The sequence below is a fragment of the Haematobia irritans genome, chromosome 5 (assembly GCF_050003625.1).
Source record: "Haematobia irritans isolate KBUSLIRL chromosome 5, ASM5000362v1, whole genome shotgun sequence".
NCBI lineage: Eukaryota > Metazoa > Arthropoda > Insecta > Diptera > Muscidae > Haematobia > Haematobia irritans.
This window is the reverse complement of record NC_134401.1, coordinates 76,249,587-76,276,923: the sequence shown is the minus strand read 5'-3', so window position 1 is coordinate 76,276,923 and position 27,337 is coordinate 76,249,587. Positions and strand designations below refer to the sequence as shown.

The window sequence follows — 27,337 nt, the reverse complement described above, 5'->3', positions numbered from 1 at the left end:
CCTTTTGTACAAAGGAACTAGTTCCTTCAAATCGTTCCATCGTTCCTTTTCGTTCCAGCTGTTTATATTTGTCATCACTGTTATTTACTAAAGGCAGAGATGACATTGTTTACTTTGTGCAACGAAGTTCGTGGTCAAATGAAAGATACAAAAAATATTAAAAATTGAATAAAATTACTTAAAATAGTTTATAAAAATATAGGAAGAAAAAATATTGAATGAAAAATTTAAAGAAGTAACTAAACTCAAAGTTGAACATAAAACTAAATGACAAAAGGAACGATGAGGACGAAAGAGATGGAACTAGTGACAATCGTTCCTTTTAGTGCACCGTTCATTGGAACTAGTTCGTTCCGGAACGACACAAGACTACTTGCAATGCACGTTTGGTGGTTGTTGTTGTTATTGCTGTAGCAGTTTTTAATATAGTTTCATTCATTTTGTTCTATGCTTTGGTACTTCAGCTAGTATCCAGATCAATGAACTCTGCGACAAGGGTGTGAAAATAAATTCGCGAGTTAAATTCGTGGTTTGTGTCTTGGCTAAGCAAAATTCAAATTTGTGGAACGAATTTAACTTTGTGTGACGAATTTAACTTGTGGAACGCATTCCAAAAAAATAGTTTTTCTTAAAAGAGGCAAATTTGTGGTGGAAAAACTGCCAAACACCGTCAGTTATTTTATGTGTAGTCATACTATGCATTGGTGGTTTTAAATCGTCGAAAAAATTATAACCGGTAATAATTCTAAAGTCGTATATAAATGTCAATATATCCTGAAGTAATGGACATAAGATATTAAAATACAATAATAAAAACATCTAAGGGGTACCAAAATAAGATTCTTAAATAACTTCAAAAATCTCGTGCACAGTATTTGAGATATAGTGTCATCAGATGTCGGCTATATATAGCCCCGATATTAAATCGCCTATACCTAAGGAACCATTTGAGAGCAATTGACCAGACAAAATGCCAGTGGTAGATATTGGCCTGCACCAAAAACCAAAATTAAAAAATCAAAATTTTCATGTAGGGTGTTTGAGATATAGCGTCACCGATATCGGCTATATAGTCCCGATATTGGGCCCTTCTCTGCGACAAGGATGGGATGTGTACAGAGTGATCTGGGGATGAGTCGGATCGATTTAGCTGGCAAGCGAAAAGTGTTATTTGGTCCTTGGTTACCGATGGGACACACGTCAGCTACGCTATCAATTACTAAAATGTAGGAATTGAAGCAGCTGCATTTGTCTGATTTTAGTTGGGCTAAAACTATCCTGGTCTTCCCGAGGTCTCTCTCCTTCGGTGGTATGGGTGATGGTGGAGCTCCGAGAACAGGATTAACGTTGTAGCTTCTCACCGCTTCGGCTGCAGTATCCTCATGAATCCTGTTCAGATCTGGCTGCCTGATCCAGAGGCTCTCTTTTGTTACGCCGCATCTCGCGCTTTGGAAGGTTAAGATCTAGCCTTACATCCCTTCGATAGCAACCCAAGAGATCACACAAAAAAAATCTGATTCAATTGCAAAATTAATTGATCCAATTAATTTTTTAATTGAAATGTCTTCTCAATCACGAAAAGTATAGTATCAATCACAGTTTTAGTTGGGCATCAAATTATACTTGATTCAAAAATTTAAATTAATTTTTTATTTGATTCAATTAAATTTTTAATTGATGTTGATTGCAACATTCATTTAACTGTTTAATTAACAACTAAACTTTTAATCACTGTGCTATATTTCAATCACTTTCTATAAGTATTTTTAATCCTTGTTAGTTTGCTTCAAAAATGAGTTACGGTGCAAACACAAAATAAATCTACATATTGCACTCCTCATGGCCGATAACTCATGCATATAAAATTTGGTCACAATAGTTTTTGAGTTTTTCGATCGCGAACATACATTTAATTTTTATTTATATAGTGATCTGCAACCTCTTGTAGAAACTACTCTTGTCCTGGGTTCGAAACAAGATACTGTGCTCCTTTTTCTTCGAGGATCTCACTGATATGCGGTAGTGCAGCTTAAGGAACATATTTACCTTCATCAGGGTCTCCGTTTGGTTGTTCTAAGATTTCTTTTAAAGAAGACGGGCAGGTTGAAGTTCTGGGACTATTCCAAAGGGGACCGCATCGGAAGGAAGAAGATGGAAAGATCACATGGATAATCACAATAGACCTATATTGGTCTAAGTGAACATCAATTCAACACAAAATTGATGTCATCCTCTACAACCCAACCTAACCTGGATTCGTTGTGGAGCGCATGATCTTGAAGTTTTATGTATTTCAGAGTCCATACAATTGAGCATATCCTATCAATTTCCTTATCTCCAATTTGCATTTCTTGTATAAAAACCCGTATGCATCTCATAATTAATGGCGGACCTCGAAAACGTTAACTTAAACAGATTTCTGATGTATTTCGAACGATCAAGTTAGTTTAACAGAAGAAAATAATTGGATGGGTTCAACGCTAGAAACTAGATGCTCCTATATGTAATAAACACTGTTTATTAATGCGGTATCATTGAATAGTCTAAGTGGGTCAGAAATAATGCGAGCTGTCCCTTAACCTTAACCTAACCCAGGTGTTATAGAATTTTTCTTGTTGTGTGCTCACATATCATCGGCTCACGTATCATCAAATATTAGCTTCCAATAGAATGACTAGAATGCGTTTTTTCGTAGTGAGTTTACTTATTACTTCATAATTAATATTTGTTTTTTTTTGTTGTTTTTTAATAGTTTCGCTTACTAAAGTCACAATCTTTTAGTGGCAGCCTGATATGTCAGGCTCACTTAGACTACTCAGTCCATTGTGATACCACAGGAGGCGGACTTATCTCTTATCAATGAGAGCTGCCCAATTCTATGTTAAGCTCGATGACAAGGGACCTCATTTTTATAGTCGCGTCCGAATGGCGTTCCACATTGCAGTGAAACCACTTAGAGAAGAATTGAAACACTCGTAAATGTCATCAGCATTACTGAGGTCGGATAATCCACCGCTGAAAAACTTTTTGGTTTTTGGTCGAAGCTGGGTTCGAACCCAAGACATTGTGTATGCAAGGCAGACATGCTAACCATCGCACCACGGTGGTTAGCATGTCCCAAATAAATATTATGGTCATACATTGATTATAGTGTTTTGTTGATCATAAGCAATAGCGGTGAAATGATTTTGGACCGGACAATCCTTCAATATCATACAATTGTATCCAGCATTTTTATACCCTCCTCCATAGGATGGGGGTATATTAACTTTGTCATTTCGTTTGTAACACATCGAAATATTGCTCTAAGACCCCATAAAGTATATAATCTGGGTCGTGGTGAAATTCTGAGTCGATCTGAGCATGTCCCTCCGTCCGCCCGTCCGTCCGTCTGTTGAAATCACGCTAACTTCCGAACGAAACAAGCTATCGACTTGAAATTTGGCGCAAGTAGTTGTTATTGATGTAGGTCGGATGGTATTGCAAATGGGCCATATCGGTCCACTTTTACGTATAGCTCCCATATAAACGGACCCCCAAATTTGAGTTGCGAATCCTCTAAGAGAAGCAAATTTCATCCGATCCGGCTGAAATTTGGTACATGGTGTTAGTATCTCTCTAACAACCATGCAAAAATTGGTCCACATCGGTCCATACTTATATATAGCCCCCATATAAACCGATCCCCCGATTTGGCTTGCGGATCCTCTAAGAGAAGCAAATTTCATCCGATCCGGCTGAAATTTGGTACATGGTGTTAGTATATGGTCTCTAACGACCATGCAAAAATTGGTCCACATCGATCCATAATTATATATAGCCCCATATAAAACGGTCTCTTGGAAAGACCCAAATTCATCTGATTCAGTTGAAATTTGGAATGTGGGGTTAATATATGGCTTCAAACACCCATGCAAAAATTGGTCGAAATCGGTCCATAATTATATATAGCCCCCATATAAACCAATCCCCAGATTTGACCTCCGGAGCCCCTTGGAAGAGCAAAATCCATCCGATTCGGTTGAAATTTGGTACGTGATGTTAGTATATGGTATCCAACAACCATGCAAGAATTGGTTCATATCAGTCCATAATTATATATAGCTCCCATATAAACCGATCCCCAGATTTGACCTCCGGTGCCTTTTGGAGAAGCAAAATTCATCCGATCTGGTTGAAATTTGGTACGTGGTGGTAGTATATGATATTTAACAACCATGCCAAAAGTGGTCCATATCAGTCCATAATCATATATAGCCCCCATATAAACCGATCCCAAGATTTGCTCTTGGAGGAGCAAATTTCATCCGAGTCAGTTGAAATTTCGTACATTGTGCTAGTATATGGCCGTTAACAACCATGCCTAGCTAGGTCCATATCGGTATATTGTTATATATAGCCCTCAGATAAATCGATCCCCAATCACACAAAAATTGGTCCATATCAAGTTCATAATTGTATATAGCCCCCATATAAGCTACCCCCATATTTCAATTCTGGCTCTCTACGTACCGTGCAAAAGTCCATATCGATTCGTAATAATTTGTAGACTTACCTATACATACCTTTTTTGTCTAATATATACCATGTATGGACTAACTCATAATTTAGAAAACGATGTTAAGAAGTTTTAAGATACCACAACCCAAATAATTCGATTGTGGATGACAGTCCTTCTTACAAGTTTCTACGCAATCCATGGTGGAGGGTACATAAGATTCGGCCTGACCGAACTTACGGCCGTATATACTTGTTATTTTTTAATTAAGCCTATAGATAGTTATGCATCTGAAAATATTTAAATAACTTGTAATTGCTACCTTTGTTGTACAAACTTTATTAATGTTTCAAAAGATACATTTATTCAATGGAAGGAGATAAATAGAGATGGGAATTGAAATGAATTTGCCAATAATTTTCATGTAATAATTAACGTGAAATTCATGTCTGTTCATTTTCTATTGGTTGGTTGAGTGAGCACACGTTGGAAAATGTTTTCTATGAACTGTCTGTAGACTGAAACGCAAGGCAAAGTAAGAAGAAGCAATTGCATTCAACGGTGTTAATAAAAAACTCATTTAGTCAGACCATTGTACATTATTTTACTATAAGCTGCTCATATCGTTGGTGTTTAATTCAACGTACATACATGAAGAGCAATTCAGACCTACGTTTACATATTTGTTCTTGTTTAATAATAAAAACAATTGTAATAGAATAACAGCATACAGTATTGCAAAAAATTATTTACCAGGTAGGCTGCCTTTTCATGGACAACCAAAAAGGAAAGAGAAATATTTATCCGATAAAAGCTAAGGCGATATGATTTCAAAGTATAAATCCTAAGTAGCTAAACCTCTAGTTCAACCATTTCCATAGATTTTAAAAAATAATTCATTCATCATTTGTTCTTGTTCTGTCCAAGATATTCACATGTGGAGTCAAATACCACTAATTGATATCTAGTGGACGAACTAATTCCAATGTTCAAATGAAGAAGTCCGTTTTTATTCCGAAATGGTAAAAATTGTACTATGTTATAACGAGTACATATAGAACGCAACATGTGCTGTTTGAACAAGGAGCAAAACTCACCTATATCTTATGACTGTTTTTTAACAAATGAAAATCAAAAAGTAATTTTTTCGACTTTTTATTAAAATTTGGAAAAGTCAACTATTTTCAGCACAATTCAACTTATAATAACCCACATTATATTTTCGGGATTTTTGTTAAAGTTCGTTTAGTCGAGTTTGGTCACTAAAAAGTCAATACTCGATTAGTCGAATTTAAAGACTATATAACTCTTGAGCTTAACATGGAATCAGGCAGCACTCAGCGATAAGAGAGAAGTTCACCACTGTGGTATCACAATGGACTGAATAGTCTAAGTGAGCCTGATATATCTGGCTGTCACCTAACCTAAATACTACAACATCGATAAGAAGTAGGCTTTCAATTTTTTTTATCCAGTGTGTCTGCAGTGCAACTTATAAAGTCGTTATCCAAAAAGTTAATTTACCTTAGTAGAATTAAGTTTTTTAATTGAACAGACCCAACGCCCACTTCCCTGCCCCTCCGAACGTGGGGGCCACGACCCCATTACGTAAGGATACATATCATATGCCGAAACATGTCAGGGTTCAAGCAGGGGATTGTAACCAGCAGCGTTGCCAGAATTGTTTCACAAAAAACCGCTAGATTTGTCCAAAAAAAAGCTAAAAAATTTTAAAAAATAGCTAGAAAAAAAGCTAAAATTTTTTGTATCAAAAGTCACATTTTTGATTGAAATTTAACAAACTTAAAGGCTTTATATCACTTAAAATGCATATTATTTTAATTGTATTCATTTTAATTCAATTTCTTTGAGACTGTAAGAAAATTTAAGTCATATTAGCTCTGTTTGCGTACCCGATACATTTTGATTACTATCACAAATTTTTACTGGAAGTCCTTCGTTTATATTTCCTAGTAAAAACATTTTTCCCAGTAAACTTACAATTGCCAGCTGGTTAATCATCAACAAGTCCAATGTGCGATATATTGCATAATGTCACATAGAACTGCATTAGAAAATATCAATATATTTCGTTTTAACTGAATTAATGATAAATTCGTGAACGTGAACACTTCTCCTAATTTTACCCAAGAGAATAAAACCCATCTAACTGTCTTGCATGTTTATATTGAATAACTTTTATTCGAAAATTTCCCATACAAACCTATTGTTGTCCAATTTTCGTAAATGTAAATCCATTCCATTAATATATAGCAGATTTGTTTTGATCCTATCACTACGAATTTTTTCATTGCATTTTTTGATGTTAAAAAAATACCACATTCAAAACTTTATTTCCTTAATTATTTCTATATTCGGTTCCAAAGATTTTGTACACTAATGATTTTGGTATTGATTCCGAGTCAAATTTGAATTTAAATATTCGTTTTTTCAGCTTTTTCTTCATGAGCTATCACAGTGCTTTAAAAACGTGCTAACGACAACTTAAATTTCCAAATTCAGACTCGACTTTAAGTAGAAATTATTCTATGTATACATTTTTAAAATAAAATGTTGAAAAACCTCTTCTATTTTTGAACGCTATTTTGGTTTGTGGTCAAGATACAAAAACTCCACAAATTTAAAGACTATTTCATTAATTTTAAGATTTTTTTAGAATTGACCCTAGCCTTCTTTCATGAAAAGATACCCATTTTTAAGTTGAATCACTTAACTATAAGGACAAAAAGAATTTATCGGCTATTGGACAAGGAAAACAGTTTATATAAGAAAAATTCACAAATGCTATTATAACCAAAATTCGCGTTCGTATTTTAAGGAAATGAAATCTTTGGCCTCACAACAATATTTTTTCAATGTACAAAGCAATTCACATCTACTATTTTAATTTAGTTATATCATAATAAACGAGTCAAATGCTAATATTCCTGACAGTTTATATAAGGAATTGAAATATGTGGAAAACCTTATTCTGACAGCAAGGCTTAGATAAAAACGAAGTTTTATCCATATTTCAATAGGAACATGTCGAAAATAAAAAAAGCCAAAAATAGCTAAAAGGGGCATGAAAAAAGCCAGAAAAAAAGCTAAAAGCTAAATGCATTTTTTTCCCGCTAAACGTCTTCAAAAAAAAGCCAAATCTAGCGGGAAAAAAGCTAAATTGGCAACGCTGGTAACCAGCTACAGAGAAAGGGACCAATCAACCGGTTATAAAGACTACTAAAATCAATACTCAAGTCTCTTCTAAACACATACATCTATGTAATTGAATATGTTATTATTCTACTTTTAATTACTAATGTTAGTACGAATAAGGTAATAGAGTGAATTAAAACGTTGAAACTCAATGCAGAGTAGGAGCCGATAATTCCTAAATGGCCTAACGTCCCCTAATCCCACTCCTAGATACTAGTTCAGCGCAGGGAACTTCGCTACTCAAAACCTTATAGATCATCACCCATCGCATAGATCAAAATCCTAGAATTAATTGGACTGGAGCAAATCGTGCATAAATAATGAAAATAGAATCGCCCACAAATGACTGACGCTGAAACACCTCGAATATAACTCCCCAAATGATACAGTCTGCGTATAGTAATAACTTATGAATTAAAGATTTTATTATAACATCTTTACCGTTTCATAAAAATTAAGAAAAATCGGGTGTCGTATTTTCCACGATACTCTAAGCCAAAGACAATAGAGAAGGGAAGATTGTAAATTAGCAGCTGATACTTTCATGCCATTGCACTATGGGCGAAATCACGATTTTAGCCGCAAAAAATAATTCCCACCAAGTTAGCTTTACAAAATTTGGTGAGTAGATTTGTAGTTATAAAACAATAGATTTTAGAAAAACTGGGCGGGCCACGCCTTTTTTAGAGTAATTGCTATAAATACCTCGAAAAATTGTGTTATTTGTTTTTGCATCATTCAGCAAAGTTGTAGCTCGGCAAACAAAAATGCTGAATACATTAAGTCGGAAAAATGTCATCTTCATGCTCAAAACGCCAAAAAATGTCGAAAAAATGAAAAGTTTTCACCGATTTTTTCGGTTTTCCTACTATAGCTCATGAACTATCGCAAAATTTTACCAACAATTAAGGTAAGAAATGTAGCCTATATATTTATTAACAACTTTCCAGTTCACACTAAGTTCATATGATTACTCCTTAACAATATTTTTTTGCAATTTTAGTTGTTTTTTTCTAATCCACGCCTTTTACAAAGTTTAGTGACTTTCCGAGTAAATTAATGTTTTTTGTTTTGTTTTGTTTTTATTTTTTTTTTATTATGGCATGTGTAGGTTCTTGTATACAAGAAATATATGAGCCAGAGCTATCCATAGCTCAGAGATGCATGTGAAGTATATTGTGCACTCTTGAATCCTTACGAACGGTACCTGCTCGATCTTTTTTTCAACACTTGTTTCGGACCTCTGATAAATTTTCTGTAAGGAAATCTATGTTAACTACTGAAACCTTGTTTCTTTGAGATAAATATACTAATATTTTATATATTGTGGCAAACATCTGGGACGATTCATAAAAAAAGAAAGGATAAAAGTGGTGGCATACGCAGACGTTGTATAGAATGGTCTTGGGGTAAATCCTGCAAAGACAGATCTCAGAGATCGCAAAACTCCCACGGTTAAGCCCATATGCTTAGGGGTATTGAAATTCCCTTTGGTGAGTGTGCAAAATACCTTGGCGTTATTTCGGACAGGAAACGGAGCCACCGTGGTGCAATGGTTAGCATGCCCGTGGGTTCGATTCCTGCTTCGACCGAACACCAAAAAGTTTTTTCAGCGGTGGATTATCCCACCTCAGTAATGCTGGTGACATTTCTGAGGGGTTCAAAGCTTCTCTAAGTGGTTTCACTGCAATGTGGAACGCCGTTCGGACTCGGCTATAAAAAGGAGGTCCCTTGTCATTGAGCTTAACATGGAATCGGGAAGCGCTGATAAGAGAGAAGTTCACCAATGTGGTATCACAATGGACTGAATAGTCTAAGTGAGCCTGATACATCGGGCTGTCACCTAATGTAACCTAACCTTGGACAGGAATCTCAACTTTTAGCTTAATATTGAAGAAAGGGCGAGATAAGCAACGGTAGCTTTGTACTCGTGTAAAAAGGCAATAGGAAAAAAGTGGGGACTAAAGCCGAAAATTGTGTATTGGCTATACACGGCAGTGGTTAGCCCTATAATTCTAACATATATGGTTGTTGTTGTAACAGTTTTTAATGAAGTTTCAACCATTTTGTTCTATGCTTGTGTAGTTCAGCTGGTAGCCAGATCAAGGAACTCTGCGACAAGGATGGGGTGTGTCCAGAGTGATCTGGTAGTGAGAGGGGTAGGCTTAGCTGGGCAAGCAAAAAGGTGACGAGTGTCATGTGGCCCTTGATTACAGATGGGACACACGTCAGCTACGCTGCTATCAATCACTGATATGTATGAATTGAGGCAGCTGCACTTGCCTGATCTTAGTTGGGCCAAAACAACCCTTGTCTGCCGTGGGAGGTCACTCTCCTCCGGTGCTATGGGCGGCGATCGGACTCCGAGAACAGGATTAACCTTGTAGCTTCTCACCGCTTCAGCTATTGTATCGTCATGAATCCTGTTCAGACCTGTCTGGTATGCTGCCTGATCTAGAGGCTCTCTTTTGTAACGCTGGATCTCGGGCTCTAGAAGGTGAAGATCAACCCTTACATTCCTGGGTGGAAGTTGTCTATCCACAAGATGGTGAGTCGGATGACAACTTCGATGGCAACCCAAGAGGTACTGCTTTGACAACATGTAGTTGTGTCGACGCACTGGGATGATCTTGGTCTCCGCATAAAGGTGATCCAGGGGTGTACTGCGGAGACATCCTGTTGCGGTTCTTAGGGCAGCGTTCTGACAGGTCTGTATGTTATTCCACTGCGTATAGCTCGTTTGAGGTGTCCACACTGGCGCTGCATAGTTTACCACTGACCGGCCAATTGCCTTATATGTAGTTAACAAGGTTTCTTTGTCCGCACCCCAAGTGCTGCCGGCAAGCGACTTGAGGACCTTGTTTCTACCGCGGAGCTTATCATAAATTGCAGTGGCATGGACGGACGACTTATAAAGGCTGTCGAATGTGACCCCGAGAATCTTGGGTCTGACTCTGACATTCAACTGCCTGCGTACTTCCGCTTTCATGTAGTGAATAGTGTGGCTGAGGATTTGGTGGGAGATATCCTCAAATTTCTTGCAGTGAAATAACTGGTAAGATCAGCGAGGTAGACATTTAATCGATCGCAAATGTCATCAACAATGGGCCCGGATGCCATGATTGTGCAATCGTCCGCATAAGACACAATCTCGACGCCGTCAGGAGGGGTGGAATCGAGGGCAGGTAGAGGTTAAACAGTGCCGCAGATATCACCCCGCCCTGGGGAACTCCCTGTTTAACTCTACGGGGTTTTGACTTCTTGTCCCTGAATTCCACGTACGACTGACGTCCACACATATAATTCAGAACCCAACGCTTCGTTCCTGCCGGTAGGGACGTGTTCTCGATGTCCTCGAATAATGTGGCATGGTGGACCGTATCGTTAGGTCAATCGCCACGAGGACCGTCCTATGACACGGCTTGGGCTGATTAAGTCCCCTATTGATATGTGTCGAAATGGCATGTAAGGCTGTCGCCGTACTGTGTACCTTACGGAATCTATGTTGATGGTGGGCAGCTGGGAAGTTGGGCCTCACTTGGGAAATTCGACCAGCGGGTATGAATCGAGCGGCTGCTGCGGCGGCAAGTTCTGTGTACCGGATTGACCCGATGGACCCCATCCATTGGCCAGCGGCTGCCACATCAGTGTACGTGTTGTTTCTAACATATATGGTATTGTAGTTTGGTGGCGGGCACTTCAGCAGCCCATAAGTTTAGATAAAGTTTAACGTATGGCTTGCGAAGCCGTGAATAAAATTTAAACTAAATCTCTTGAATGTGCGTGAACGGGACTAAACAAAAATGTGCGTGAGTAAAAATCAAAAAGTATTCGTGATTGTAAGTGCACGGATGAAAAAGACTGTTTTTCATATGTTTGGCTATAAACATTATATGTTTGGAACACAAATTTTTAAACACAATATTTTTGAGTGCAAGCATATAATGTTCATAAACTAGCATAACATGTTTGGGACATATATGTTAATATGTTAGAACATATTATGTTTGGGACATAAAATGTTTGTAAGTATAATATGCTTGTATGCAAACATATATTAATTTAGAAATAGCTTATAAACATATATGTGTTTAGTAGCTTGGAGCGCTATTTAACAGTGAGCGATATTGAATTAAGTTGGTGGTTGTTGCTTGTTATTACAAAATTAACATTTTATTTTTCCTTGGGCAATTGCTCAGCTACTTCTTTGATCCTTACAAACTGTGTGGTCCGCTGTTCGAATCCCCGTCCGGCAAAAGGTAAAATTAAAATAAAAAAAAATTGAATAATTTCTTCTACAATGTTTGTATTACAGAAAAAGGTGCTAAGAACTAAAAAAATGTCGTGGAAGTGAGAAAGATGTGGGGGAATATAGAATTAGGCAGAAACAAAATTTTGAGCATTCAGGTCGAAAACCTATGTTGTTAGCACCTATATTACCTGTTTATTTTCATAATTCATTATGATTGTAAATATATAAATAAATAAATAAAATTTTGAGCACAATATTGTTTGGGAGAATTTTTTTAAGCATATAATATTTTTGGGTGCAAAATGCTTGGAAGACAACATTATTGAATTTGGATGCAAAAATACAAAATGTTTGGAACTTAGACTACCCAAACAAATATTGTTTAGACCAATATGCTTTCAAACATATTATATATTGGAAGAGATCAAACATATAAATGTTTGGGCAATACCCAAAAATGTATATGCTTGAAGCAAAATATGTTTGGGAGTATATGTTACAGAAGCGATTTTTTATGAGGGTGCACATGGCGTGCGTGAGTACAAATATTTCTTCGTGAATGGACCTGAGCATGAGTGCAATTTCACTCACGCGTGCATCCAAGTATATATTGACTGTAAAAATGACAACAAACTTTAAAAAATCCAATAAAACGTAATAAGTCTATCATTACAAAACAAAAAAAAAACATTTTATAGTCACAATTGCCCAAAGTTGCCCACAGGCAACATTCTCTACCGCCCAAACGAATGGGCGTGGCGAACCGAATTTTTGCCTAGACGCTTCTTAAATGACTTCAACATGATTCAAAGTATAACAATTTTTTTAGCGATACCGATAAAAATTCGGTGTCGAAAGGGTTAAACACCTCATGTGTGAGTGTCCTGCATTTTGTGTAAGGCGTAAGCGAAGTTTAGAAGCATATAGCTTTAGATTACTGGCGGACCTGGAAAACGTTAACTTAAGCAGTCTGCTAATGTTTTTGGAAGAATCTGGTTGGTTCAACAGAAGGAAATAATCGAGGAGGTTCAGCGGTTAAAGCTAGAAGTACGCATATTTATGTATTCATTAATTAGTAACACGCAAGCCTACACACAAAATTTTTTTTTCTTATTCAATCACGAAATTAATTGATCCAATTAATTTTTTAATTGAAATGTCTTCAATCACAGAAATGATAGTATCAATTAAAAAATTAATTGAAGGTCAATTAAGAAATTAATTGATTCAATAAAAAATTAATTGATACTATTAATTGTTGTGATTGATTTTTGTTTCAATTAAAAAATTCGTTGATTCAATTAAATTTTAAATTGAATATTTTTTCAAACTCAAAATTTTAATTGGAAAATTATTCGTGAAATATTTTTCTGTGTACAAGGCTTACGTGCTACTTTTAGTTAGCCTGAAACTTAATCGGGTTGCCACTTTAACCTAACCTAACACTGAGTGAGCGGTTTTATACTCTGTATAAAAGTCTATTTATTTTTACTTACAAAAAAAAATTTTTTCTGATTCAATCACGAAATTAATTGATCCAATTAATTTTTAATTGAAATGTCTTCAATCACAGAAATGATAGTATCAATTAAAAAATTAATTGAAGGTCAATTAAAAAGTTAATTGATCCAATTAAAAAATTAATTAATACTATTATTTTTGTGATTGATTTTTGTTTCAATTAAAAAATTTGTTGAATCAATTAAATTTTTAATTGAATATTTTTTAAAACTCAATTAAAACTTTAATTGGAAAAATGTTCGTGAAATTTTTTTGTGTGTACCAACTTAATAGATTTAAACTTTCATGAAGTGTCCTTTTTGTTTTCACACGTAAATCATGTCGATTTATAAAGGGTGATTCTTTTGAGGTTAGGATTTTCATGCATTAGTATTTGACAGATCACGTGGGAATTCAGACATGGTGTCAAAGAGAAAGATGCTCAGTATGCTTTGACATTTCATCATGAATAGACTTACTAACGAGCAACGCTTGCAAATCATTGAATTTTATTACCAAAATCAGTGGCAGAAAATCCGCTTTTTTATCGACAAATTTTGTTCAGCGATGAGGCTCATTTCTGGTTGAATGGCTACGTAAATAAGCAAAATTGCCGCATTTGGAGTGAAGAGCAACCAGAAGCCGTTCAAGAACTGCCCATGCATCCCGAAAAATGCACTGTTTGGTGTGGTTTGTACGCTGGTGGAATCATTGGACCGTATTTTTTCAAAGATGCTGTTGGACGCATGTGTGTGAAGATAAATTCGAATTTAAAATTGCGGCAGAGGCCTTAGCCGAGACACAAACCAGCACCTTCAGTGTAATTTTAAATTCGAATTTAATTTTTTAAATTCGAATTTAATTTTACAAATATATCATTTTTTTGAAAACGCTAAGAATTTTTAAATGGAATTTGATAGAATTCGTTAAAGACGGCCCTGAGTATCCTTAATTTGAACAAATTTCATCACAAAAATAACTTAGAAACCGGCAAAATTAAAATTTTGTTTAACAAAAAAGGGACCATTGTGCGAAAACCGTTCGGGGTTCCAAAACGAAACTACCACCATTGGATAGGGGTTTGTGCGTACTATTCAAATTCGAAATAATTTCATTAGAAAAGTATTTCAGAAAGCGGAAATTTGAAAAATATTTTCCGAGTCAATTTTCACAAATGAGGCCACTGTGCGAAAACCCTTCGGGGTTCCAAAACGAAACTACCACCATTGGATAGGTCTTAGTGCGTACTATTCAAATTCGAAATAATTTCATCAGAAAAGTATTTCAGAAAGCGGGAAATTGGAAATTATTTTCCGGGTGAATATACACAGGTGAGGCCACTGTGCGAAAACGGTTCGGGGTTCCAAAACGAAACTACCACCATTGGATAGGTCTTAGTGCGCACTATTCAAATTCGAAATAATTTCATTAGAAAAGTATTTCAGAAAGCGGAAATTTGAAAAATATTTTCCGAGTCAATTTTCACAAATGAGGCCACTGTGCGAAAACCCTTCGGGGTTCCAAAACGAAACTACCACCATTGGATAGGTCTTAGTGCGTACTATTCAAATTCGAAATAATTTCATTAGAAAAGTATTTCAGAAAGCGGGAAATTGGAAATTATTTTCCGAGTCAATTTTCACAAATGAGGCCACTGTGCGAAAACCCTTCGGGGTTCCAAAACGAAACTACCACCATTGGATAGGTCTTAGTGCGCACTATTCAAATTCGAAATAATTTCATTAGAAAAGTATTTCAGAAAGCGGGAAATTGGAAATTATTTTCCGAGTCAATTTTCACAAATGAGGCCACTGTGCGAAAACCCTTCGGGGTTCCAAAACGAAACTACCACCATTGGATAGGTCTTAGTGCGCACTATTCAAATTCGAAATAATTTCATTAGAAAAGTATTTCAGAAAGCGGGAAATTGGAAATTATTTTCCGAGTCAATTTTCACAAATGAGGCCACTGTGCGAAAACCCTTCGGGGTTCCAAAACGAAACTACCACCATTGGATAGGTCTTAGTACGCACTATTCAAATTCGAAATAATTTCATTAGAAAAGTATTTCAGAAAGCGGGAAATTGGAAATTATTTTCCGAGTCAATTTTCACAAATGAGGCCACTGTGCGAAAACCCTTCGGGGTTCCAAAACGAAACTACCACCATTGGATAGGTCTTAGTACGCACTATTCAAATTCGAAATAATTTCATTAGAAAAGTATTTCAGAAAGCGGGAAATTGGAAATTATTTTCCGAGTCAATTTTCACAAATGAGGCCACTGTGCGAAAACCCTTCGGGGTTCCAAAACGAAACTACCACCATTGGATAGGTCTTAGTACGCACTATTCAAATTCGAAATAATTTCATTAGAAAAGTATTTCAGAAAGCGGGAAATTGGAAATTATTTTCCGAGTCAATTTTCACAAATGAGGCCACTGTGCGAAAACCCTTCGGGGTTCCAAAACGAAACTACCACCATTGGATAGGTCTTAGTACGCACTATTCAAATTCGAAATAATTTCATTAGAAAAGTATTTCAGAAAGCGGGAAATTGGAAATTATTTTCCGGGTGAATATACACAGGTGAGGCCACTGTGCGAAAACGGTTCGGGGTTCCAAAACGAAACTACCACCATTGGATAGGTCTTAGTACGCACTATTCAAATTCGAAATAATTTCATTAGAAAAGTATTTCAGAAAGCGGGAAATTGGAAATTATTTTCCGAGTCAATTTTCACAAATGAGGCCACTGTGCGAAAACCCTTCGGGGTTCCAAAACGAAACTACCACCATTGGATAGGTCTTAGTACGCACTATTCAAATTCGAAATAATTTCATTAGAAAAGTATTTCAGAAAGCGGGAAATTGGAAATTATTTTCCGAGTCAATTTTCACAAATGAGGCCACTGTGCGAAAACCCTTCGGGGTTCCAAAACGAAACTACCACCATTGGATAGGTCTTAGTGCGCGCTATTCAAATTCGAAATAATTTCATTAGAAAAGTATTTCAGAAAGCGGGAAATTGGAAATTATTTTCCGGGTGAATTTACACAGATGAGGCCACTGTGCGAAAACGGTTCGGGGTTCCAAAACGAAACTACCACCATTGGATAGGTCTTAGTGCGCACTATTCAAATTCGTATTAATAATATTTGGTAAGGATTTGATGAAAAAATTCAACGTAGTTACTAGTGCAAACAAATTTTAATTCGTAGAATAGCGCCGTTCACACTATCATTTATTTATTATCCCAGATTTTAGTCACACTATAATGTCCACATCGTGATCGATTACACATTATAGATTTTTTACTGGTCGCCGACAATTCTTAACGTTAGAACACAATGTAACATTCCGTACGTAAAAACTGATAATAGAACGGCGCATTAGAAATAATATTCAATTAAATAACAGTTTTGTGTTTCCAGGTATCTGAAACAAATATCAATTTTATCAAATTTCATTATATCTTGTTTAATGGGTAAGAAGTGTTTTGCGCATTCGAAAACCTTGTACAACTTAAAATGCAACAACTTTGCAGTACTGACACAATACATTTGGAATGATGTATATATCTTATTCACTCGATCTTATTCACTAGCTATAATTGTGTATATGATATGTTGTATAACTGTCTCGCTCGATGCACATACCTATAAACAAATACAAAAATGTTTGTTTTGATTTTGTGTTGTTTCCTATTGGTATGGAAATACATAGTGAGTGAAAAATATTCAACTGCGTGCAATATTTTTGGAATTTCTGTATGCCATTTGGGTCATTGAATTCTATGCAAACTTGTGTGGTGTATAGCTTTCGCCATATGACCACAGAGGCCGATTTTTAACTCCGATTTAGTTGAAATTTTGCACAGGGAGTAGACTTAGCATTGTAGCTATGCGTGCCAAATTTGGTTGAAATCGATTCAGATTTAGATATAGCTCCCATATACATCTTTCGCCCGATATGCACTTATATGGACCCCGAAGCCAGAGTTTTATCCCGATTAGCTTGAAATTTTGCACAAGGAGTACAATTGGTAGTATAGTTATGTGTGCCAAATTTGATTGAAATCGGTTCAGATTTAGATATAGATTCCATATATATTTTTCACCCGATATGGACTTATATGGCCCCAGAAGCCAGACTTTTGGCCCAATTTGAAATTTTGCACTTGGAGTACAATTAGTAATATAGTCATGTGTGCCAAATTTGATTGAAATCGGTTCAGATTTAGATATAGCTCCCATATATATGTTTTTCTGATTTCGACAAAAATGGTCAAAATACCAACATTTTCCTTGTAAAATCGCCACTGCTTAGTTGAAAAGTTGTAAAAATGACTCTAATTTTCCTAAACTTCTAATACATATACATCGAGCGATAAATCATAAATAAACGTTTGCGAAGTTTCCTTAAATTGCTTCAGATTTAAATGTTTCCCATATTTTTATACCCACCACCATAGAATGGTGACGGGGGTATAATAAGTTTGTCATTCCGTTTGTAACACATCGAAATATCGATTTCCGACTATATAAAGTATATATATTCTTGATCAGGGAGAAATTCTAAGACGATCTGGCCATGTCCGTCTGTCTGTCTGTCTCTCTGTCTGTTGTAATCACGCTACAGTCTTCAATAATGAAGCAATCGTGCTGAAATTTTGCACAAACTCGTCTTTTGTCTGCAAGCAGGTCAAATTCGAAGATGGGCTATATCGGTCAAGGTTTTGATATAGTCCACATATAAACCGACTTCTCGATTTGGGGTCTTGGGCTTATAGAAACCGCAGTTTTTATCCAATTTGCCTGAAATTGGAAATCTAGAGGTATTTTAGGACCATAAAGAGGTGTGCCAAAAATGGTGAGTATCGGTCGATGTTTTGGTATAGCCCCCATATAGCCCGATCTCCCGATTTTACTTCTTGGGCTTATAGAAATCGTAATTTTTATCCAATTTGCCTGAGATTGGAAATCTAGAGGTATTTTAGGACCATAAAGAGGTGTGCCAAAAATGGTGAGAATCGGTCCATGTGTTGGTATAGCTCCCATATAGACCGATCTCCCGATTTTATTTCTTGGGCTTATAGAAACCGTAGTTTTTATCCAATTTGCCTGAAATTGGAAATCTAGATGTATTTGGTGACCATAAAGAGGTGTACCAAAAATGGTGAGTATCGGTCCATGTTTTGGTATAGCCCCCATATAGACCGACCTCACGATTTTACTTCTTGGGCTTATAGTTGAGATTTAGATATAGCTTCCAGATATATGTTTTTCTGATTTCGACAAAAATGGTCAAAATACCAACATGTCTTCATCGCTCTTGTCTAAAATGATCGGATATGAAATATGATTATATGTATACTAATTTTAATATAAATTGGTTTAGATACCAAGCTATAATGAAAAGCAAATTCATAATATTTAATACATAAAATTATATTACGAGTTATAAAAATAGCGATGCTGATGCTTACATAATCTATCATTTTCAACGTAAAAACATTGTTTTCTTTTTTTATTTTATTAAAAGGAAGACGAAAACTGTATGTACAAGGTTTTATAGTTGTGCTTTTAAAGCAATTTAAATAAAAAATAAATATTTAAAGGCGTAAAATTTCTTAACTATGATTTTGTAAAAAAATTATTTAATGCGAGGCAGTCTTTGTTACTCTTATAGGCTATATGATGAAAAAGCTAACACAATTATTTTAAAATCTTACTTCTAAAGAAAAGCGTAGACTATGCTATTTTATATATTTAGATAAATATTTAGGTACATAAATTTTTCTTCAAATGCTTTGATTTTAGTTCCCTTTATATTTATTTAAAAAAAAAATAACAACTGATGAAATATATACATAAAAGTTTAATTATATAAAATATTTTTCGGTTTTGATTTGATAATGAGTAATATAAAAAAAAAAAATAATTCAGATACTTATGTAATATAGTCTGATAAGAATTTTTTCCATCTACAAAAATGTTTTTTATTTACAGGAAAACTGCACAAAGAACAATATTTCACCGTTTTTAACTATTGCTTCTAAAGTAGAGAGTAGATTATGCTACATTTTGTATATATACTGTTTCGAATAAAATGAATCATTTTTCGAAGCAAAAAACTTTTTTAAATCAAATGAAACCTTTTCAAATGAATCCTTTTTTTATTATTTTCAAATTTCCGCTTTCTGAAATACTTTTCTAATGAAATTATTTCGAATTTGAATAGTACGCACTAAGACCTATCCAATGGTGGTAGTTTCGTTTTGGAACCCCGAAGGGTTTTCGCACAGTGGCCTCATTTGTGAAAATTGACTCGGAAAATAATTTCCAATTTCCCGCTTTCTGAAATACTTTTCTAATGAAATTATTTCGAATTTGAATAGTGCGTACTAAGACCTATCCAATGGTGGTAGTTTCGTTTTGGAACCCCGAAGGGTTTTCGCACAGTGGCCTCATTTGTGAAAATTGACTCGGAAAATAATTTCCAATTTCCCGCTTTCTGAAATACTTTTCTAATGAAATTATTTCGAATTTGAATAGTGCGTACTAAGACCTATCCAATGGTGGTAGTTTCGTTTTGGAACCCCGAAGGGTTTTCGCACAGTGGCCTCATTTGTGAAAATTGACTCGGAAAATAATTTCCAATTTCCCGCTTTCTGAAATACTTTTCTAATGAAATTATTTCGAATTTGAATAGTGCGTACTAAGACCTATCCAATGGTGGTAGTTTCGTTTTGGAACCCCGAAGGGTTTTCGCACAGTGGCCTCACCTGTGTAAATTCACCCGGAAAATAATTTCCAATTTTCCGCTTTCTGAAATACTTTTCTAATGAAATTATTTCGAATTTGAATAGTGGGCACTAAGACCTATCCAATGGTGGTAGTTTCGTTTTGGAACCCCGAACCGTTTTCGCACAGTGGCCTCACCTGTGTATATTCACCCGGAAAATAATTTCCAATTTCCCGCTTTCTGAAATACTTTTCTAATGAAATTATTTCGAATTTGAATAGTACGCACTAAGACCTATCCAATGGTGGTAGTTTCGTTTTGGAACCCCGAAGGGTTTTCGCACAGTGGCCTCATTTGTGAAAATTGACTCGGAAAATATTTTTCAAATTTCCGCTTTCTGAAATACTTTTCTAATGAAATTATTTCGAATTTGAATAGTACGCACAAACCCCTATCCAATGGTGGTAGTTTCGTTTTGGAACCCCGAACGGTTTTCGCACAATGGTCCCTTTTTTGTTAAACAAAATTTTAATTTTGCCGGTTTCTAAGTTATTTTTGTGATGAAATTTGTTCAAATTAAGGATACTCAGGGCCGTCTTTAACGAATTCTATCAAATTCCATTTAAAAATTCTTAGCGTTTTCAAAAAAATGATATATTTGTAAAATTAAATTCGAATTTAAAATTACATTGAAGGTGCTGGTTTGTGTCTCGGCTAATGCCTCTGCCGCAATTTTAAATTCGAATTTATCTTCACACACATGTTGGACGCAACGTTACGGTGAATGGCGATCGCTATCGTTCGATGCTAACAAACTTTTTGTTGCCAAAAATGGAAGAACTGAACTTGGTTGACATGTGGTTTCAACAAGATGGCGCTACATGCCACACAGCTCGCGATTCTATGGCCATTTTGAGGGAAAACTTCGGAGAACAATTCATCTCAAGAAATGGACCGGTAAGTTGGCCACCAAGATCATGCGATTTGACGCCTTTAGACTATTTTTTGTGGGGCTACGTCAAGTCTAAAGTCTACAGAAATAAGCCAGCAACTATTCCAGCTTTGGAAGACAACATTTCCGAAGAAATTCGGGCTATTCCGGCCGAAATGCTCGAAAAAGTTGCCCAAAATTGGACTTTCCGAATGGACCACCTAAGACGCTGCCGCGGTCAACATTTAAATGAAATTATCTTCAAAAAGTAAATGTCATGGACCAATCTAACGTTTCAAATAAAGAACCGATGAGATTTTGCAAATTTTATGCGTTTTTTTTTTTTAAAAAGTTATCAAGCTCTTAACAAATCACCCTTTACCAAATAACAAAAATATCGAATTATTCGTTCAATAGTAACAAACATTTTGTCTCTACAGTTTAAGAATAAAAAAGAAAGAATTTAAACAAAAAAAAAGAATTTTCGATTTTTTGTTCCCTTGTTAATGTTATCTAACATAAATGTGCGTAGACACTGTCCCTATTATTTTATATATGGACTTGGATCAAATACAACACACCTAAATATAATGTTATATCTACTCAATATCACAAATATTAAGTCAATTAACTAACATCTCGGTGAATATGGGGCCTATGTTTAAATCTGCACCTATTTTGACCAACTTTTGCACAATTTCTGAATTTTCGGAGTAAAACTTTAATGTAAATCTGGCATTTATATTGGATCAACACAATTTTACACACTTTACCGCACTATCAATTGTATTCCTTGTGCAAAATTTAAAAATCAGTGCATATCGGGCGATATATATATACATATGAGATCTATATCAAAATAAAAAAAAAAACATATATTTGCTTCAAATTTGAAGTCGATTGGATTAAAACTACGAACTAGACTTTGATCACAAAAAAGTGTTCACATACAGACGGACGGACATAGCTAGATCGGCCCAGGGGCTGGCCCTGCGTACTATTACATTAAATTTAAAGTTAAATAAAATAAAAAAATTATCTTAAAAGGGTAGCATTCTCTTATTGAATAAGAAATATCTTCTTATATATTTAGAAATATTATAATATATAAAGCAAACCTGTGTTTATTAAAGCTCACTCAACCCATAATCATATATAGAAGGGACTATTTCAGACCTATTGTTTCACACAAAAATTATCTCAAAGTTTTCGAATTTCTAACACGAGTCCTGAAAATAGATTTAGTAATTCTAGCGATGCTATCGAGCTTCTATATATTACTGTATAAAATAGATAAGTTGTTACTGCTATAAACAAAAATAAAAATACTTTGCAATTGAAATATTTGTTCAGTGTTCTATTGCAGTTATTAATTTAGATGTAGAGTTCCTATTATATATTCACGATTATCCTTCGTAGCTCACGATAAAATTGCATTCGCAAAAAAAATATGTATATATAACGTTATTGATTACTGGTTCAATTTTTCATATAAGATTGTTGTTTTTTTTTTATTAATTGATGCTTTATATTTTCATAATATTGTAATGTCCGTTAGAGTAGTACATTGTAATTCGTTAAATTGGCCCTTTAAAGGCTTTGAATTGTTTAAATAAATAAATAAAATGATAATGGCTATTTAAACTATGCGATTGAGATTTGACAACCTACCATATATACCATAATTGATATTACCACTAACAAATCCTTTCTCAACCAAAACTAAATATATTACTTTATTTATAGGGCGATTGGTGGCTGGCAAGAAGCAAGAAGACCCGGCAAGAAGGTTATATACCATCAAATTACGTTGCCAAATTAAAATCAATAGAAGCTGAACCGTAAGTACTTTTTATATGTTTTATTAATTTGTAATAGACCATTATTTAGCTTCATAACCACCCAATAAACACAAGCTTTGAAGAAATGCTTATATGCAACATGCTTTCAAAATTTCTTCCAATGGATTAGGTGAACATATTAATTCTGATGAGGGCTTGTATCGGGTGATACCTTGAACACCCGTCTCCCTGTTTTGTATTTGGAAATCTTTTTCTTATTGTGACTCGTTAACAGTCATAAAAAAACTTACATATTTTTATACCCTTCATCTTTCGCACGATATGCACTAATATGTACCCAGCAGCCAGAGTTTTATACCGATTTGCTTGAAATTTTGTACAAACATAACACTTAGTCGTATAGTCAAGTGTGCAAAATTTGATTGAAATCGGTTCAGATTTAGATATAGCTCCCATATATATCTTTCTCCCGATATGGACTTACATGGCCCCAGAAGCCAGATTTTTGGCCGAATTTGGTTGAAATTTTGCACTAGGAGTACAATTAGTAGTATAGTCAAGTGTGCAAAATTTGATTGAAATCGGTTCAGATTTAGATATAGCTCCTATATATATCTTTCGCCCGATATGGACTAATATCGTCCTAAAAGCCAGAGTTTTGGCCCAATTTGGTTGAAATTTTGCACAGGGAGTAGATTTAGCATTGTAGCTATGCGTGCCAAATTTGGTTGAAATCGATTCAGATTTAGATATAGCTCCCATATATATCTTTCGCTCGATATGCACTTATATGGAATGTCCGTGAAAATAAAGTTAACTTTAAAATTTATGATAACATTGTCTTAACGTTAACAGAGCGTTAACAGAGCTCTGCTTAGTGCTTAACAGAGAAAAAATAAAGTTAACTTTAAAAAGAATAAATAGTTAAAATAAAAAAACGATCATTGTGCCAAAAAATCCGAAATAATTTCATAGAGTTCATTGCCAGAATTCGAGATATTTTCAATTTTAGTGTCAATTGAGTTAAAGTTAAAAACAAATGTGACCACTGTGCCAAAACTATAGAGGGGGCAGTATACACCCATATACCAAATTGTAGGGCACGATGAGTAGTATCTAAATCCGAAATAATTTCATAAAGTTCATTGCCAGAATTCGAGATATTTTCAATTTTAGTGTCAATTGAGTTAAAGTTAAAAACAAATGTGACCACTGTGCCAAAACTATAGAGGGGGCAGTATACACCCATATACCAAATTGTAGGGCACGATGAGTAGTATCTAAATCCGAAATAATTTCATAAAGTCCATTGCCAGAATTCGTGATATTTTCACCTTAAGTTGCGATTGAGTTAAAGTTAAAAACAAATGTGACCACTGTGCAAAAACTATAGAGGGGGCAGTATACACCCATATACCAAATTGTAGGGCACGATGAGTAGAATCTAAGTCCGAAATAATTTCATAAAGTTCATTGCCAGAATTCGAGATATTTTCAATTTTAGTGTCAATTGAGTTAAAGTTAAAAACAAATGTGACCACTGTGCCAAAACTATAGAGGGGGCAGTATACACCCATATACCAAATTTTAGGGCACGATGAGTAGAATCTAAATCCGAAATAATTTCATAAAGTTCATTGCCAGAATTCGAGATATTTTCAATTTTAGTGTCAATTGAGTTAAAGTTAAAAACAAATGTGACCACTGTGCAAAAACTATAGAGGGGGCAGTATACACCCATATACCAAATTTTAGGGCACGATGAGAAGAATCTAAATCTGAAATAAATTTAACAAATAAAATGTTGTTTATTTAATTCATTGTATTTATTAAGTGTCCGGCACTTATCTTTTGCAAAATTTATATACATGTTTATTGTTATTATGGAGTGTAGTTTTGTGTTGTAATATTTTATATTTTATTTAATGTGTCCTGCACTTATGTTTCGAAAGCTTAAATACATTTTCAATGTTAATTTTGGTGTTGTGCTATATGTAGTTATTTGCTATTATTTCGGCACAACTGGCATTCGAAGAGTATATTTTCTTCTTCTGGATAATAGCATCTGAAGCACACGCAAAAAAATAATTCTTTCCTCTCAAACGAAATTTTAGACAAACAAAGTTCGTTTCTCATTTGCTTTTCGCTGTAAGGAAGTGTATTTGGAAGAAAAGTATATACTTTATTGTGATAAACGTTTATTCTTTTCCAGGATGTAAAAACAATTTCATAAAGACTAGCTCAAAAAAAATCATTATTTTCTTGCTAATTGCATTGTCCCTCACATCTTTCTCACATCCACGAGGATTTTTAGTTCTTAACACCTTTTTCTGTAATACCAACAATGTAGAAGAAATTATACTATTATATTATTATATAGCTCCCATATATAGAAATTATATTATTATATAGCTCCCATATATAGCTTTCGCCCGATTTACACTCAATTGCCCACAGAGGCCAATTGATTTAATTGAAATTTTGCACAGGGAGTAGAATTAGCATTGCAGCTATGCGTGCCAAATTTGGTTGAAATCGGTTCAGATTTAGATATATCTCCCATATATAGCTTTCGCACGATTTACACTCATATGACCACAGAGGCCAATTTTTAACTCCGATTTAGTTGAAATTTTGCACAGGGAGTAGATTTAGCATTGTAGCTATGCGTGCCAAATTTGGTTGAAATCGATTCAGATTTAGATATAGCTCCCATATATATCTTTCGCTCGATATGCACTTATATGGACCCAGAAGCCAGAGTTTTATCCCGATTAGCTTGAAATTTTGCACAAGAAGTACAATTGGAAGTACATATATATCGAGCGATAAATCTTAAAAATAGACTTTTGCGAAGTTTCCTTAAAATTGCTTCAGATTTAAATGTTTCCCATATTTTTTTACTAAAATTGTGTTCCACTCTAGTGCATTAGCCAACTTAAATTTTGAGTCTATAGATTTTGTAAAAGTCTATCAAATTCTGTCCAAATCGAGTGATATTTAAATGTATGTATTTGGGACAAACCTTTATATATAGCACCCAACACATTTTACGGATGTGATATGGTATCGAAAATTTAGATCTACAAAGTGGTGAAGGGTATAATATAGTCGGCCCCGCCCGACTTTAGACTTTCCTTACTTGTTTAAATTATTGTGGGTTTTCTACGATAGAGCCTATTCCTATTCAAAAAAAAATTGTCAAACATTTATTGGAGAATTTTGTGGGTATTTTTGTGGACGAAAGCGTGCCAATTTGGGGACAAGAAGCAGGAAAATACTGGCAACACTTACACCCACTCTTCCAGAGAGAATGAAAACACAAGAGGACGAAAATCTCGCTTTACAAAAACAACAAATGTCAACGGTATAGATGTCTCACAATGCCTGTAGCTTTGTTATTACCGACGCTGCGTCGAAGCGCTGTTTTGATAAATTGTTTATAAAGGCATCGGCAGATATAATTTCAAATTGTCTGCCAAAAAATTTAATGGAATGGAAACATTTATAAAAAAAGAACATTTGTTATTACAAAGTTTTAAATCCTATTTTCTTTACGTTTCGGTGACGCCGACCCAAACTGTATGATATTTGAGAGAAGCGCCGACAAAACTTCATGATATTAGAGAAATTTTCCTCACCTACTGCCACCTACTGACGCAGTTTCGCTTCACAGTTTCGTTCTCTTGTGTTTTTATTCTCTCCGACTCTTCCACTTTGTGATGGTGTCAAAGCAGGTTGATTGTAACAATAATATTGAATTATTAGCATAGTTTTTGGCGTGCATTTTAGTTAATTTTTTATGGAGTGTGTCTTCGATAAGTGCACCTTTACCAATACATATTAAAACTCTAAACTTAAAATTAAAAAAACGACACGTCCCAAATATGGACAAAATTTAGGCGACCACGAGTATCCATTTCTGAGTGGGGGCTTTCAAGGGTACAAAATTCGAAAATCGACGTTCGATTAATCTGGTATTTTCGGTTTTGCCTTACCATTTAAAGCAAATAAGCAATAGATTTCTTCAAGATTTAACCGGAATATGTTTTCATTTATAATTTCGGAATATGTTTTCATTTACAATTTTTGTATAATATGTATTTTGTGCAAAATTTCTTCGACAATTGCATAGAATGCAACTCTATAATTTCGTTGCACTCAACCATTTCTTCTGAACTTGTCGTTAAAACAAAAAGAGACATCTTTGTGTCCAAAATTATCCGTAGTAGAAAAATGAATTTGCCTCATCTTTATAATGATGGAATCGTTTATACAGTGCAAATTAAATCGGGTTCATGTCTTTGTCAAATACAGCCTAAAAGTATGCCCGTATTTAATCGTATGCAACATAGATGTTGCCTTCAACATTTTAAGCAACATGTTGCTATGT

The 27,337-nt window shown here is 34.9% G+C and overlaps 1 protein-coding gene across 7 annotated transcripts in view; it reads left to right on the top strand.

Annotated features, from left to right (window-relative positions):
- The window catches only part of LOC142239454 (tyrosine-protein kinase Src42A), a 266,830-nt gene that overhangs the window by 4,799 nt on the left and 234,694 nt on the right, over positions 1-27,337 (top strand). For all 7 annotated transcript variants that reach the window (XM_075311250.1, XM_075311248.1, XM_075311252.1 and 4 more), the window contains exon 3: positions 22,889-22,983. In XM_075311250.1, coding sequence (XP_075167365.1) covers positions 22,889-22,983 — 95 coding nt within the window. The remainder of the gene's footprint in view (positions 1-22,888; positions 22,984-27,337) is intronic.